The sequence below is a fragment of the Giraffa tippelskirchi genome, chromosome 4 (assembly GCF_054371585.1).
Source record: "Giraffa tippelskirchi isolate mGirTip1 chromosome 4, T2T-mGirTip1v1.2.pri, whole genome shotgun sequence".
NCBI lineage: Eukaryota > Metazoa > Chordata > Mammalia > Artiodactyla > Giraffidae > Giraffa > Giraffa tippelskirchi.
The window spans coordinates 20,089,918-20,106,294 of record NC_137278.1 but is presented as its reverse complement, the minus strand read 5'-3'; the positions used below and the strand labels follow the sequence as shown (position 1 = coordinate 20,106,294).

The 16,377-nt window shown below is 47.5% G+C and overlaps 1 protein-coding gene across 46 annotated transcripts in view; it reads right to left on the bottom strand.

Annotated features, from left to right (window-relative positions):
• The window catches only part of LPIN1 (lipin 1), a 373,872-nt gene that overhangs the window by 255,974 nt on the left and 101,521 nt on the right, over positions 1–16,377 (bottom strand). For 44 of the 46 annotated variants that reach the window (XR_014083719.1, XR_014083720.1, XR_014083718.1 and 41 more), the window contains 5 exons: positions 13,976–14,068; positions 10,636–10,715; positions 4,780–4,906; positions 3,394–3,542; positions 2,804–2,890 (listed from right to left, as the gene is read on the bottom strand). Coding sequence is in view for 32 of the 46 variants with exons in the window: in XM_081596556.1 (XP_081452682.1) it covers positions 2,804–2,890; positions 3,394–3,542; positions 4,780–4,906; positions 10,636–10,715; positions 13,976–14,068 (536 nt within the window). In the remaining 14 variants the exon portion in view is untranslated. Of the gene's footprint in view, positions 1–2,803; positions 2,952–3,370; positions 3,600–4,749; positions 4,907–10,635; positions 10,716–13,975; positions 14,069–16,377 lie in introns of all 46 variants that reach the window. The other 2 variants (XR_014083724.1, XR_014083711.1) reach the window with 2 other exon arrangements.

The following is a 16,377-nucleotide window of genomic DNA, read 5'->3' as shown; positions in this document are numbered from 1 at the left end:
CGGAGGACTGGCTTGAACAACACACACACTTGTGACCAATCACACAACCCAGCGGCAGAGCGCAGCTGGCCTAGCAAAGACCTAGGAGACAGTGCAAGCCGGTTTCTCACTTTAGAGAGGAGGACACTACAGCTGCGTGTGGGGGACAGTTCGGAGGGTCTACAGGGAGCCGACAGCCCCTAGAGCCCAGGTCCACAACTCCCTCCCACTCGCCACACAACCCCCTCCCTTCTGGGCAGACAGTGATGACGCAGTAACCTGAGGGGAAAGACAAGAACCGCTGTGGCGGGAGAAAGATTCTAATGAGTCTGCTAATGATCACTTCCCATCCTCACCATCCTGACTTCAGAGGATGCATTCCTCAGGATGCAGATGAACTAATTTATCTATGGAAACACAGGAAGCAGTCACTCTCGCTAAGTCATGGAAGCACTGATTTGGTTACTTGAATATCACAATATTTATCAAGCAACACAGGAAATTAGAACAATTATTGTCCATTCTCTAATCCTCCTTGGCTCAATGATCTAGATAGTTTAGGAATCAGTCCTTCTTTTCTTTCCTTCCACTTATCGAACACGTATATTTGAATGAGGGAGTCTTCCGATCTCTTTCATTTGTATCTGCTAGAGTTCTTTTTAATCAATAACCAAGTCAGCTTTTTAAAATCGATAACCAAGCAAGCTTTATATCCTCTCTGTGAACAAGGTAATCATCAACCTGACAGCTAATTTTTCATGGGCTGACTTACTCAAACAAGTTATTATACCTGGCAAAAAAGTAAATAAAAATTGCCCTCATTTTCTGTTGTTTCCAGGTAAACAGTTATCTGCAACTGGTCTTTCCATTAGAAAAATACTGTAGAATGTAAAATGTAGGAGGGACCCAAACTCAAGGAAAGCAGAAATTCAAGAGCTATCAGTCCAAAACCCCGCAAGTAAATGGCCTCTGCTCCCTGGTACTCTACATGCTGAACATTTCTCTGAACGCATCTCTGAGTAATCACAAACATGACATCAACCGAAACGACCTCCCGACCTTTGCCAATTCTCAATCCCTGTACTTTTCCCAGTTGTGGCTGCCTAAGACCTGGAGGAGGTGGTGTGTGAGATGCTGCCTGGATGGATATTTGCTCTAACCAGCTACAAAAGCCGATGCCACGTTCAGCCTGAGCAAGTACTCCACGATGGCATCTGGGCCACCAAGACAGGGTGAGCCCTTGGGTACCAGGGAGGCCAGGGGAGGAGGACACAGAGCTGCCCGAGTATCGACTCTGGCCTGGAGAGGGTTTGTGAGAAACCATGGGGTCTGAGCCAGGCATTACAAGCGGGAAGCCTGTGAGAGGCAAACATTAGAGGTAAAGGCCCTCCAAGCAGGAGCCATCAGGTGAGGAAAAGTGGGAAGATGGGAAAACGAAGGATGGGGCGGGGAACAGTCAGACTGGGGTCGAGCAAGAAGTTATGGGGCAAAGCCGCAGAAATCAGGAACTAGTAGAAGCCTGACCCAACACTGCTGGGTTTGAGAGCCATACAGAGGGGCCTGCACTTGCTTGTGTCCGGAGCCCCTGAAGGCCATGGCCAAGCTGAGTGAGGGTCCGAACGTCACTGGTCTAACCCTGCAGGTGCCAACGAGAACACGCATCAAACTCGGTGAACAAGTTAAGTGTCAGGCTCCTTACTCTCAATCGCAAGCAAAATGAAAACACCACAAGTCCTCTGTAACTCTCAGATCCTCATCCACAGATCAGACTCATCCTAAACCAGTCGATCAAACAAAAGAATGATCAGGCATTCTTTGGTAAGCTACTCAACTTTTACTATTCAAGAAGATAACTTTTGTAGGAAAACCTAAGAGAGACACAGATCAATACCAAAAAATAATAAAAAATCATCAGCACCCTTTTTTTTTTTAATATTACAGTAAGAACACAAATAGATTCATGTTCCAAAATCCAAAATCAGTCAGGCTGGGAACTACTCAATATCCTGACCCACAGGGGTTTCTGAGACAGTTTTCAGTGTCAGGCGAGTCAAGACGGTTCATCAGTGCATTAATCTTCAAGGCAAAGAGTCAGCCATGGGGAGGCCGTGGGAGACTCCATCCACAGAGAGATGGAGAAGTGTGACTAAGCACCTGCTTAGTGGGGGAGGGAAACCCCAAGGGCTCTGAACCCTGGAGATGAACCAGAGTAGAAGCAACGGACCGGGAGCTGGGCCGACCAGGACTCCAAGGGGTTCTGCCTGGTAGCAGCTATGGGAATACGGACCAATTGCTTTAACTCTCTAAAGCTTAGAAATGACAACACTTGCTTCTCAGAATTACTGTAAGAATGGAGTGAAGGGACACACGTGCCCGACGCTTGACAGCAACTCAAGATGTGTGCTCCCCCCAGTGTCCCGGGTACGGCCCCTCAGCGGAGTGCTCCCCAGACCGGGTGGACGAGACGGGCACTGCAGGCTGGCCCACAAAACCTGCTTGGAATCGAGACCGTTTTTAGCCTAAAATACATCCCGTGGCCGACGTCGGGCTACCATGTCCTCACCTGACTGTGAACCTTGACCCGACCCCTGAGGCTGGCTGCCACCATCTTCCCTCCTCATCAATTTTCAATATCCCAACCACTTCCTTTCTTGCCTTTTGGTACTGAATTCAAATGTGGAGCTGGCAGGCTTCCACCATGCGTTCAGGACCCACCACCCCCCACCAACCCTCCCTGGCTGAGGGTGCGCCCGTCTGTGTGAGCCAGCCTGGCAGGAAAGGTTGTGTGTGCAGACCGCCGCGTGCTCCCAGGCTGTGGACTTACTGGCTCACTTTATGGTACAGCTTGGCGATGCCCTGGTGGGTCCAATCCTTCCCCAGGGTGGGCAAAATGTGCCCGAGAGTATCTGATCTGAATAAAGACAGAGAATAGAAAAATTAAATGACAAGGGAACTGCATGAACAGCAAGGTCCTACTGTCTAGCACAGGGAACTATAGTCGACAAACCACAATGGAAGAGAGTATGAAAAATACATACAACTGAGTCACTTTGCTGTACAGAAGAAATTAACACAACACTATAAATCAACTATACTTCAAAAAAATCTTTTTTTAAAAAAAGAGAAAGGGGACATCACTAGAGGAAAAAAAAAGTTCACTCTGATTCATTGCACCAGAGAAGTCTCATTAAAAATGCAAGTGAGATACACGACTTGCTCTCTGGACAGAAACCCTGAGAGCGACGATGTCAGGGAGCCACTGCCCCAGAGGGAAGAGATCCCCAAGCCCCCAGTGCAGCTGTTTAATTCAAGGAGCCCCAGAAACTGAACTACATGAGCCCCGATCAGCCCCAGCAAGATGAGCCAACGTGCCTCCAGGCCCAGGGCCCACTGCCCCAGAGTAGCTGGACTCACCTAGTGATGGTCCCATCGATGTCAGAGATGACCACCTTGTCGTCCCAGTTCCACAAGTAGATGGTGCCCTCGCAGCGGCACGTGCCCTGGTACTGCGTGGTAACACTGAACACCACGTCATTGGGGCCGTTCTTCAACTTCAGGCTTTTCTGAAAGACAGGAGCTCTGTGTCCACTGGAAGGTGAGGCCCGGGGGGGGACATGTGTCTTCTGTTCCACGAGAAACCAGATCTGGACTTTTTTTTCTAATCACCACCCCAGGCCACTGTACAATTCTATCCCTGTGTTGTTCTCTGAGGATGGTTCTTTCCAGGACTTGGGCAACCTGAACCCCAGCCCTCCTCACAGGCCCACGTGTAGGGCAGCTGGACAGGTCCCCCGGGGGCAGGTGACAGGCACTGGGGCTCACTACAGGAAATCACGACCCCAGACTGGGATGTACTTCCTAGGCCACGGCTGAGCGTAAAGGGTCACGACCAGCGAGACGAGTCTAAGCCAAATGCGGAAATACATTCCCAACACCAGTCATGAGTATGCATGACGACGCACACAGACTGGAAGAAAGCAGTCTCAGTTATCGAGCATGTCTCATGTCCAGAAGCACAGAGGCCAGGTTCCAGGAAATCACTCCAGCTTCTGAAAGCAGAAGCCCCTCTTGGGGGCTCTCAATCTCTGCACTGGGGCCCTCGGGTGCCAGCCAGCTGGCGGTCAGAGTCCAGGTCGGACCCAGCACTGCTGGACGGGGCCCCTGCCACCCAGCTGCTGCACTAGGACTGCAGGCTGCAGGGGTCTGGCCTGTCCCTTCTCTTTTCCCATAAAACATCATCATGGCTACGCCGGGCCACCACGAACTCTTGGGACAGCTGAACAGAGACACCCGCTCACTGTCTGCTCGTGAGAAACAGAGTCCAGGCCTGACTCAGCCTGGTGGTACAGATGCACAGAAGAGGACACCGTGATCAGGATGGCCCCCTGCTACCAGTAGCTCTGGGAACCCATCACGAGTCTCCGGCTTCCCCTGATTCAGGAGAGGCAGCTGACCTAACAAACATCTCTGGGAAAGTGGAAACAGCCCCATGAGGTGTGGTCTGTGAGTCATTTACACCTCGAGACAAACACCCTCAGGCTGCCCTCCAAGACTTGAGACCAGGGAGCCTCCAGGGCAGACACAGGGGAGCGCAGCTGGACAGGAGCTGGCCTGGACAGGAGGCACCAAAAGGCGGGGCGGATGTGAGGCCAAGGAGGAGGGCAGCAGGTACTGGGACAGAGAAGGTGCTCGGGGCTGACTCGGGGGCGGGGGGAACCCAGTCCACAGAACTCGCCGAGCATGGGCAGCAGGAGCCGGGCCGGAACCCACGTTGCGGCGGCGGGAGGAAAGGGCCCTCACCAGCTGCTCTGAGGTGAGGCGCAGGGTCTTCTTGTAACTGACGCTGGACAACAGGGGGAGGTGGCTTGTGCTGGACGGCTTGGCGGCCGCGTGCTCCTCATCACTAGAGGATGACTCGTGCTTTATTCTGGAACACACAGTGATGTAACCGCCAATTAGGAAGTCCATCTGGGCAGCCATTAAACATGCATTAGGCCGGAATCAATGACACAGTGCTATCCCTGGGGCAGTCACCTAGCAGACGCCATCACTAATCCCATTCATGAGGCTGCTGCATTCTTCACCCAGGGCTGCCACTCCTCATTCAGGTGCCTGCTTGCTGGCATCATCGCTCTATTTTAAACTGAGAGGCTCCCCCCATCCTCCCTGCAGCCTTGGAGGGCACCTGCGTTCTCTCTTCCCCGATCCCAGGCTGCTGGCCAAGCCAATCACAAGGAGCCCAAATAGTTCCTACACATCCAAGCCCATTCGTTCCCTCCAAACACACAATTCCAAATAACGAGGTCACTCTAAGGACTTACAAACAGGTGCCAGGGAAGCCAAGGAAGACCCCCTCACCCTCCTCCAGAACCCCTCAGCATGCTGCCCCTGGACCACGAGCCATACCTCATTCACCTGCACAGAAGTCAGGGTTCCGGACCTCTCCACATGGGGGGGGGGGGGATGGGAGATGCAGGTGGGGAGCAGGCTCATTTTCTTCAAATAGCCTGTATAACGCATGTCAGCAAATAACTGCTCCCTGGATTCGAATCCTGCTATGGCACCGTCCCCAATCTATAGACCTGCTTCCCAGGACCATCATCTTTAAAAATGCCTTAACACCATACAAAGTGCTTCCTAAATGTCTGTCAGGCTAAAGGGTGAAGGCTGAGTGATCTGGAACAAATCAGTCCCGAGGCCCCAGGTGTGCACCTCCCCATAAAGCCTCCTGCTCAGCACATCCCTTTATGCAAGACTCCGGCTTCTCCTGGTTTCTCAGGGGGCTCCCGCCTTGTCCTCAGCACCCTGGCCTTCCCCCTTGCCTCCCCACCACTTCTATCAGAAAATGGTCAGGTGTTTCCTCTGCAGCTCGTTGCTTTCTTGCCCCATGTGTTCATTCCAGAAGCAGTTCCTACAACCCAACACTGCCCTGAACTAGGGAGATGTGAGGGAAGGCCCGTTACCCTGCTTCTGTGCTATTTCTCCCAGCTCTTTCCCCACCCAGAATGAGCTGCCCCTCCCCAGGGCCCTGTTCTCGGCCCTACAAAGGGTGGCCCCCGGTGGGCAGTGGGCTGGTGGACTGGAGCTCAGGCCACCAATGCTTCTCGGCACTGTGCCAAGCGTGGAAGTGAAACTGGACGTGTTAGTCACCCAGTCATGTCCCACTCTTTGCGACCCCATGGACTGTAGCCCACCAGTGTCCCCTCTGTCCATGGGATTCTCCAGGCAAGAATACTGGAGTGGGTTGCCATGCCCTCCTCCAGGAGATCTTCCCGACCCAGGGATCAAAGTGCCAGGCGTGGATGCAGCAAGCAGCCCAGGGGGTACAAAGTGCCAGGCATGGAGGATACAGCAAACAGCTCCCTAGGGCTTTTTGTCTGAATAATCACAACAGAGCAGGACAAGGGCTGCACTAGGAGGACAGAGGGTGTCCTGGGAGTGGCTGGACCAGAGGCCCCAGGGCAGAGAACATCCTGGGTTTTGGTTGCACTGGAGGCCCCGGAGCTATGCGGATCAACCGCAGCTGAAGTCCCAGACTTGGCCATCACGGGGTCACAGCCATGGTGAATGAGGGTGGGGACAGGTGGCTATATCCACGGAGACAGAGCAGGCAGGCTAGAATTCTGATTGGTTCATGGCAGGGCTAAGCCACATGCAGACAAATCAATGTCCGTGACACCAAGAACAGGTTCCAGGTAGAGTGGCGAACTGGGAAGCCCAGGTTTGAACCCCAGTAACTTCAGGCTGTGTTCTCCTGCTCAGACTATTTTCTCTCTGGCTTGATTTCCTCATCTTAAAGCAAAGGGAAGAAAACAGCCTCCCACGCAGCAAGAGATCCCAGCAGCCAGCAGATAACAGATAGACAGACACACATCCCAGGAAAGGCCTCACAACCACAGAATTCCTCCCTGGGCCTCAGTGGCTCGTCTGTAAAATGACACAAAAGCCCCTCTCCATGCCAACCCTTGCCAATCCTAAGAGCAACGCTGACCCTTCTGAACCAACAACCTAGAGGTTTCATACAGACAGGTACACATGGTCCTGGAGCCAAAGCAGCCTGACCAGAGCCAGGGTGGGAACCTAGGACAGGCAGCTACAGGCCCCTTGTTGAATCGGGAAATGTTTATGTTCCATGCAGACAGTTTGGAGGGAAACGAGATCCAAACGTGAACCGAAGCTAGCAGTGACTACAGATTGACGTGAGCCGCTGCTGGTGATGTGGAAGCCAGGCGGGTGAGCTCTCAGCTCCATCTGCCGCTTTAAGACAAAACCTCAAACCCCTTGATCGGTGCAGCAAGCCTCATTTGAGGGAGCATAGGAAGGAAAACACGGAGACAGAAACTGAGACAGGAGCCATACATCTGAGCTGGCAGAGCCAGCTGGAGGCGAGGGCGCGTAACCCTTGGACCTGGCCGCCCCTGCCCCCTACTCCTGCAATGGTCCTTAATGTCACTGGCTTTGTAGCGTCTTCAAGAAGCGACAGGACAAAAAAAACAAAAGGGCTCATCTCACTCAAGTATCTGAGTTCAGCCGAGGAGCTGTGAACAACACTGAAGTTCACACTTGTCAGTGTACAGTTTCCGATGGTATTTTAATGACTTGCACGGTGACAAGCTGTTTGCTCAATTATGAGACTTCAAGGACTGTTCTGTCAATCACAAGTCTGTCAATTAGGAGAGCACTCCAACACTTTTTTTCCCAGGCAACTGCATGAATCTAATTAGCAGATGAGGATGCCAGTAAAAATGAAAAGATGCATATTGCTCAGGAGAACTTCGTAGGAAGGCTTTTCAAAATCTCAGATCCTTTTCGCCAAGAGTCAGTTCTTCATTTCTCAGGTTTTTGTAAACAGGCATACGTAGCATGACTAACTCAGAGTGGTCACCAGTCTATTTCTGTCTAACTAGGCAAAGCATTTGTGTCAACACTTGAACAGGATCACATCAGTTCAGTTCAGTCGCTCAGTTGTGTCAGACTCCTTGCGACCCCATGGACTGCAGCACACCAGGCTTCCCTGTCCATTGCCAACTCCCAGAGCTTGCTCAAACTCATGCCCATCGAGTCGGTGATGCCATCCAACCATCTCATCCTCTGTTGTCCCCTTCTCCTCCCACCTTCAATCTTTCCCAGCATCAGGGTCTTTTCAAATGAGTCAGTTCTTTGCAACAGGTGGCCAAAGTAGATTGTATCAGATACTAAGAAAATCCGAAACGCTTTAGACAAACTGTCAGCCGATCTTCCAACTAGGGAAGAGCAGCAGAAGCAACCTGCTGCTCGGCCCACCCTCGGCCCACCCCACGGCTTCTGGGAGCCACCACACCGCTGCTGGAAGGAAGAATACAGATCATATACCACCCTCTGTTGTGTTCTGTCCCTCCTTTTAAATCTCTCTGAGCCCCTGGCCTGACGTTCCTCAGACTGGCATATTGCAGGCTGGACTTGGCCAACATCCTGCGTTTGGCCCGCACTGTGCAGTATAATTTTAAAACACTTGCAACTGCATGGTTAGGACGAGCCTGGGTCCTACAGAGCCACTGTCCTGACGCAGGTACAGCCCACATGGCCTGTTGGGTTTTACACTCTGGCCCTCCTTTCCCATGAAGCTGTGAGCTCAGATTTGATGAGCCAACTCGTGTGGTGTGTGTGTCAGTCTTCCACCCATTTCCAAGATGACGGAAGAAACACCGAGGAGCTGATGCTTTGCCAAAGATTAGAGAGACAGTCCTGGCTCGCACTGCCTCTTATGCTTGGAAACTACTGTGGGACAGAAAGGTTCTCAAAATATTCCCTGCATTTCCAGTGCAGCAGTTTTAACTGCTGGGTTAAACTGCTCGGGACAGAAGGGTGGCATCTCTGCTCCTGTCTCCCTTGCCTGGGCTGCTCTCGGCATGGACATCATGCTTGTTCCTTAGCTCGGATTCAGAAAGGAGTTTGCCCAAAGCCAGGACTCCAAGCCAGATCTGCTTGACTCCAAAGCCTGCCGTGTACAGCCTGCTGCTTCAAACAACTACTTACCGAAAACCCACAGACTTCCTTCCTGGTTACCGCCTTACCTGCTCAGGACTGTGCACTCTTAGCCCGAGCTCCATCTTGAACACACCTGCCCTCTCCCTTCCAAACTCACTCAAGGTACACTCAAAGTTCCAGGTCAGGGGACTTCCCTGGTGGTGCAGTGGCTAAGACTCCGTGCTCCCAGTGCAGGGGGCCAGTGTTTAATGCCTGATCAGGGAACTAGATCTCACAGGCCACAACTAAGAGTTCACACGGCACAATTAAAAAAAAAAGATCCTGCATGCCAAAAATGAAGACCAAAATTCGGCATGCTGCAACCAAGACCCAGTGCATCCAAATAAATAAATATAATATTTTTTTAAAAAATTCTGGGTCAGGAAGGTATCCAGATAATCATGCTGGAAAGCCCCACCCCAGAGAATGAGCCAGAGATGGAGGGTGAAGAACAGAAAAGAAACACACAAGCGCGTCAACCCTTCTCCCTTCTCCAGGGCAGACCTGCACAGGGGCAGGTGGGAAGGAGCCACGCTGGGCACCATCGGGAGGAACAGAAAGGGTGTCCTCCAAAAACAGCCCAGCTGAGAGCCAGCCCTGCCATGCAGTTTTATCTGGTCCTACACACTCTTCTCACACAGAGGACAATAAAGAAATCACTGTCTCCTTCGTGACACCTACATGCGTTTCTAGTTCCAACAAGGAATTCTAGAAATAACATCATTTCAGATACAGAACTATGACCAGGAAGCCAAGGACTAGACAGCTAAGCCCGCCTTCCCTAGGAAACAATAGATTGGGAAAATCTCATTGGCTCAGTAACAGTACACTTAAGGCATGCCTACTCTGTGTCAGGCACTGGCTTGGCCTCTGAGGTATAAAAGGATGGAGGTAGGCAGCTTGCCTTCAATGAATATGTCAAATTTTCTGCCTGTAAATAAGAAATACAATCCTGGTTCTCTTAAGCACAGGAATACTATAAGGGCGAGGTCATCTGTAAAGTTATAATATATCAGATCACTCAATGTTGATATAATAACACCATCAAATTAGTGGCTGATGGCACTGCCCTCAGAGGAGTTACCCTCAAATCCCATAGCATCAAAACAAAAACACATAACAAGCAAGTTACCCCGAAGATAAAACACTACTAATGTGGATAAGTATTATCAAATTCTAATGTCTCCAAGCCAAGTTAATATGAATCCCTATCAATACTTAACATAATAAGTCCTGGTAAGTGATTAAACCATAGAGAAAGGCAAGCTCCTGCAAAAGGGGCACATGTTTTCACATCATCCCCATATCACCCATATCATTATTTATCACCACAACCCCTGTTATTACCTTCTGCGGACTGAGGGCTATCATGTTCCAAGACCATGAGGAATGCTCTTGTGACATTATCTCATTTACTTTGGGAAGTCAGTACCTATGGAGTGCTTCCACTTGATTCATGAGAAGATCAATTTCAGTCAATTACTCCAGGTCATTGAGTAAACGACAGAGCACCAGGCCTGCAGCCGAGATTGGTCCGGATTCAAGGCCCGAGCTAATGAGGTGAAAACCCTATCAGTGTCTGTGGGGTGTGTGCCTTGAACTCTGGACACAGACAGGGGCTACAACACCCCAAGATGACTGGCACTGTACCTGGTGGCCATGCCCAGCTGTGATGGCTGCTCCCCGGTACTGTGGCTCTTTCCCGCCAGGCACTGCTCTGGCTTACTTTCCTGGAGAAGAAGACGACAAAGAATTATGGACACAGCAAAGGGAAACCACCTGCGTGACAGCAGCTGTTCCCCGAGGGGCTCCCTGAAGTCCAGGGCGGGGACCCAATGCCTTCCCCAATGGCACACCCCACCCCCAGGGATGGTGGGTCCTAGTTATTCCTTTGCTTAGCCATTGTCTACAATTGAACTGAGAAACATTTTTGACAAAAATAAGTCTGTTTTCCATAAGCGTTTGTGGCACCAAACCAAGGCTCCATAATCACGGCAGCTTATGCAAATGCTTTATCAAGGGCTGCTTGGATACGCGGGGGATTTCAAAATATTTTCTTCTAATTGCTGATAGAAATGCCTGAAAATATTTTCACACCATATTTTGCTTGAGAAAAACATGGACGCATTCTCTTTTTCAATCCCGCGTGCTCTTAATAGAAGATGCTCCCTTAATGTACTGCCAACGCTTTGGAATTCTGGGAGCTCTGGGCCAGTCCTGCTTCTCTGGCTTAAAAAGCTCAGGCAAATTATGGAATGTTTCAGAGCATCCTTTTCCCACCAGCAAGGCAAGGGTGATAACATGAAGCTCCTAACAGTGTCGGGAGGACCAGAGATGCTACACATAAACCCAGAGCCTGGCCTACAGCAGGCAGGGGAGGGGGAAGACATCCACCTGCCAGCAGACATCACAGGAAGTCATCACAGGCCAGACGGACATGTCAAGGGACAAAGGCTTTACAATCACATCTCCTTATCTATGGTCATTCGGTCTGGAGGAAGGTTAATGCATTTAATGTTGATAAAGAAAATGAGTGATAGAAACAATATAACAGGGTGACTAGCTTAACATATGATGGGTCCAAGCTATTTTCAAAAATTCTTTGGCTTTTTATAAGCACGCAGATACATGACGTGAAAAGAGGCCCAGTAATATTTAATCTATCTACTGAGGCAGGTAACTTAGCCACCGCTATTAACAATTCTTTATTAGACTTGTTAAAAAATACAAGTTTATCTGAAATGTGTTTCGTGTTTTTAAGAGATATTTCATAACTCTTCCTCGTTTCATGCTGGCATTCCCCTCAATTCCAACTAATGAGACTCTGATACTCTGCAAAAAAAAAAAAAAAAAATAGGTCCCTAAAATAGCCTTTTGTCAAAATTCTAGAATGTTCTGTTCTCTAGTAAAGGAATCAGAAAGGCCTTTTCCACTTTAAGTCTCCTAAAATAAAGTGACCGCTAGCTATAACGTGTTTATACCCTCTTGGAGGAAATGAGACGGTCAGAAAAGCTCAGGGATGCTAACAGAAAATGCCCCAAAACACTGTTACCTTGGTAAAAACACTTCTAACAGACCCTTTCCCTTTGAACTAACGAAATAAACAAACTGAGCATCTGAGCTTTTTTTTCATTCTTGTAATAACCAACTCAGCTATTGTCCTCAGGGTTTTTTCACACTATATTCCAAGTATGATCAGCATTCCCTCTAATATCTGCCAAAGCCCTGCTATGGGTCCAGTCTGGGTCCTAGGGAGACCACAGGGATCAAAGCCATACGTGGTCTCTGTTTTCATGGAGTTTAGGGTCTGGAGGGGAAGGGAGGGTTAATCAAACAATCACACTAATCAATGTATAATCATAAATGCTGGCAAAATTTGTGAAGGAAAAGTTCACAGGCAGGGCCATGAGGGCAGAGAACAGCAGACCAGATCAACCTGCCAAGAAAAGGGCCATTTAGATGCTAGATAACCAAGTGAAAGGGATGAGAGGGGTCCTAAGGACACCAGGCAGAGAAAATAACACATAACATGCGAGGGTCCTGGGGTAGAAGTGACACCACAGCAGAGAGGGCGGGGGAGACGGCAGCAGATGAGAATCTACAGGGAATCAGGGACCAGGATACACAAGGCCTGTGGACCATATTAAGGATTTTGGTCTTTAAGAATCTGGGAATCCACTAAAAGCTTTTAAGAAGGGAGTAATATAAATTGGACTATTACCCTAAACAGACCAAGGCAACTACAGAAAATGAGGAAGAAGAGAAGGCAGGAGTGGATACAAATGGACCATTTGCAAGCAATCCTAGGAAAAAGATGGCAGCCTAGTTTTTGGGGGTGAAGATGGAGAGAAATGGAAAATTGGAGCAACATACTGGATGGCAAACTGAAAAGAGGGGTGAGGAAAAAAGGAAGTATTAGCTTACGGATGGACAGTGGTATCATTTTCTAAATATGGTCAAGCAAAGGAAGAACTCTCGAGGAAACTATCAGTTTGATTTTAGAAATGACGAGTTTGAAGAGCAGAAGCATCCACATGGAGACATCTACCTAGCTGGGTATTTGATAAATGAATATGAATTATAAAATATCTTCTTGGTTAATAAAAATGGAGTCATTGTATAGGCATGGGTGAGGTTGCCTGGGGACTAACAGGCAGTCTTTGAAGAAGAGAGGCTCGTAAGACAACCCTGTAATAGTAGTAGTATAGTCACTCAGTTGTGTCTGACTCTTTGCGACCCCATGGACTGTAGCCCGCCAGGCTCCTCTGTCCATGGAATTCTCCAGGCAAGAGTACTGGAATGGGCTGCCATGCCCTCCTCCAGGGGATCTTTCTGACCCAGGGATCGAACCCGGGTCTCTCGCATTGCGGGCAGATTCATTACTGTCTGAGCCACCACCAGGGAAGCCTGAGGACCCACTTGTACAGCGGCTGAGCCAGAGGACAAACAGCCACTGGGGCAGGGGGTGGGGGGGAAGGTGGACACACTGACGTGGAAGCCAAGAAATAAAGTGCTTCCAGAAATAGACTGAGAGGCTGGCAAAGGTCTGAAGAAAAGTATAAGCGTTTATAGAAACGGAAACCAAAGTCATGTATATTTTAGACATGCTATTGACATGAAATGACTAACAGGAATCAGTTTACACTCTACGTCTGCCTTGCTAAAACTGTTCTCATGAGCAACAGGAAGACATTTTACTTAAACATTAAAAAAAAAAAAAAAATCAGGTTAAATCTCTTTTTTCTATAGACGAAGAAACGTTCCAGGGTGGGAGTGACCTGACCACACTCTCCAAGCTGAGAGGTAACCGAGCCAGGAGGTGAGGCCATCTCTGCCCACCTGTCCAGGTCCTTCTCCACCTCCCCTTGTTCTGTGCTGCCTTCGCCCGCGTGGTGGCAGAGCTGGCTCCCGGCTCAGTGTGACGGCTTTGCTCACTGACACACAAGCCTTTGCTGAGCCAGGCAGAAACACTTGTGTCTTCCAGCCTTACCTCTTTGATCGTGGTGTTTCTTCCCCTCCATGAAAACCACCATCTTCCTCCCTTTCTGGGCATCTTATCCCTCATGATAGACTCCACCGTGGCCTGTTTTAAATGGATGGTAACATAAATAACGGAACCAAAAAAAGATCAACTTAGCACATTCAAACCAAAAGACACGCACATGCAAATTAAAGTAAGATTTAAAAAAAAAGAAAAGAAAGAAAAAACAAAGAAAAATCAGAGAAAACACGACATACTATTTGTGGATTAAAAATTTTCGAGAAGCAAAACCTAATGGCATCCAAAATTACATTAAGGTAACTTAGGCATGAAGACTTAAGAAGATGTTAAAGGAATAAACAAACAACAAATAAAATACAACACAACAACAACAGACAAAGAAAGCATTGAAAATCATTAGTGATTAGTCAGACAGCAAGTTTTCAAATTAAAGTGGTTTACTGATTAAGATACTGTTATTCTCAATAAGATGATTATAAAATGAAAAATGAAATGATTAATATGAGGTACAAGGTAAACAGTTTTAAACAAAAAGTAAAATGCATGAGATCTTTTTAGTAGACGTAAATTTCCAAATTTGGGCAAACTGAATATTCATAGATGCATTTGACTTAAAAGCTCAAGTATTAAAAAGAAAATCCATACTCTTGTCCTAAATAAATGCAAGTTGAATAGGAGATTAAATATTAATTAGTAATATTCTTTGTAAATCAGTTGTACTTCAATAAATTTTAAAAAATAATAATAATTTTCTACATATTTTAAAGAACAAAATAGTCATCTTGAGGCTAATTCAAGTACCAAAGTAAATATTATCTAATTTCCCTTCTCTGGTTTATAGAACTCTCAGGCACTAATACCTCAGCTAGTAATGAGAGAATTGTCTTTCAACCAAATAAGTTGCAGTTAAGTCGAAAGATAAATAATTCACATATTTAGCCTGAAGTGCGCTTCCTTTTATCATTTAAGAATACCTATCTGACACAAAAGAAAACCTGAATACACGGAACAAGCCAATCATGCCCCCCAATTCATGAATAGGACAATTCATAAAGATGTTAATTACCTTACTCCTCCTATTTCATCCATATATTAAACAAAACTCCAATTTAAAAAAAAAAAAACAGGATTATTTTCAAACATAGACAAACTGGTTGTAAAGTTCATTTATAAAACAAACAGAAATGGCCAAGAAAACTGAAAATAAGTAGGCATAAGCCTGGCATGTGTGTGCTATGCTGCTTCAGAATACTGGAGTGGGTTGCCATGCCCTCCTCTAGGGGATCTTCCCAGTCCAGGGATTGAACCCATGTCTCTTATATATCCTGCATTGGCAGGTGGGTTCATTGCCACTAGTGCCACCTGGAAAGCTCAGGCATAAGCCTTACTAGATATTAAAATATATTTAAAACTTACAGTAATTAAAAGAATGCAGTCTTGGGACATAATTTAACATATTATTGGAACAGAAGACAAAGTCCAGAAATAAACCTAAATTCACAGAGGAATGTAATATAAGATAAAGTTGTAATTCCGTATCAATGGGTAGAGAGTTATATAATGAAAGGTATGGAGCTAATTAGGGAGCCAACCATGACCCTCTGACTTGACTCCCTGGGTGAACCACCCCCTTTGTGTCTCACCATCACAGCCAAAACTCTGCTCAAGAATCAGACTGCACTATGTTCCATGAAGGCAGGCTCAATTCTGGGGGAGAAACTTATGTTGTTCTACACCACTCATGGCCATTCCATTGTGCTGTCAACAACTGGCTTAGAGATGATCATGTGACCAAATTGCGGCCAATTAAATGTGAGAAGCCTGTCTCCATCCTTCTTATTTTGGACACTTGTATGAGGAGCTGTTGGATAAAACAGTCATCTGGGGATCATAAAGCGGAAGCCAGGAAAATCAGAGAAGCTCATCCAGCTTCATCCAGATTGAAACTACCAACCTCTAAGATTCTTATTATGTCAAATAATAAACCCCTGTTATTCTAGTCACTTGTGGTCATTCTGTTTCCTGCAACCAAAGCATCCTGATTCAATAACCAGTTGAAAGAAAAAACAAAACACTGATTTCATTTCTGATACCTCAACTCATGACTTTCAAAATAAAATCAAGATGGATCAAAGATTTAAGAAAGTGCTAGAAGAAAAGACAGGGCATATTTTCACAAGTTTTAGAAATGGGAAGCAGGGCTATTCCAAGTGTGATACAAAACCTAGCAGCCTCAAAAGATACGACTGATGAAGTCTCTGCATAAAAATAATTTCTATTATTAGATAAACACCAAAAACAGAGTCCAAAAAATTACTGACAACCTGTACAATATTTAGGCTGCCTACCACAAAGACTAATTTCTTTAAGTTCAGGAGTCATGTGTATTT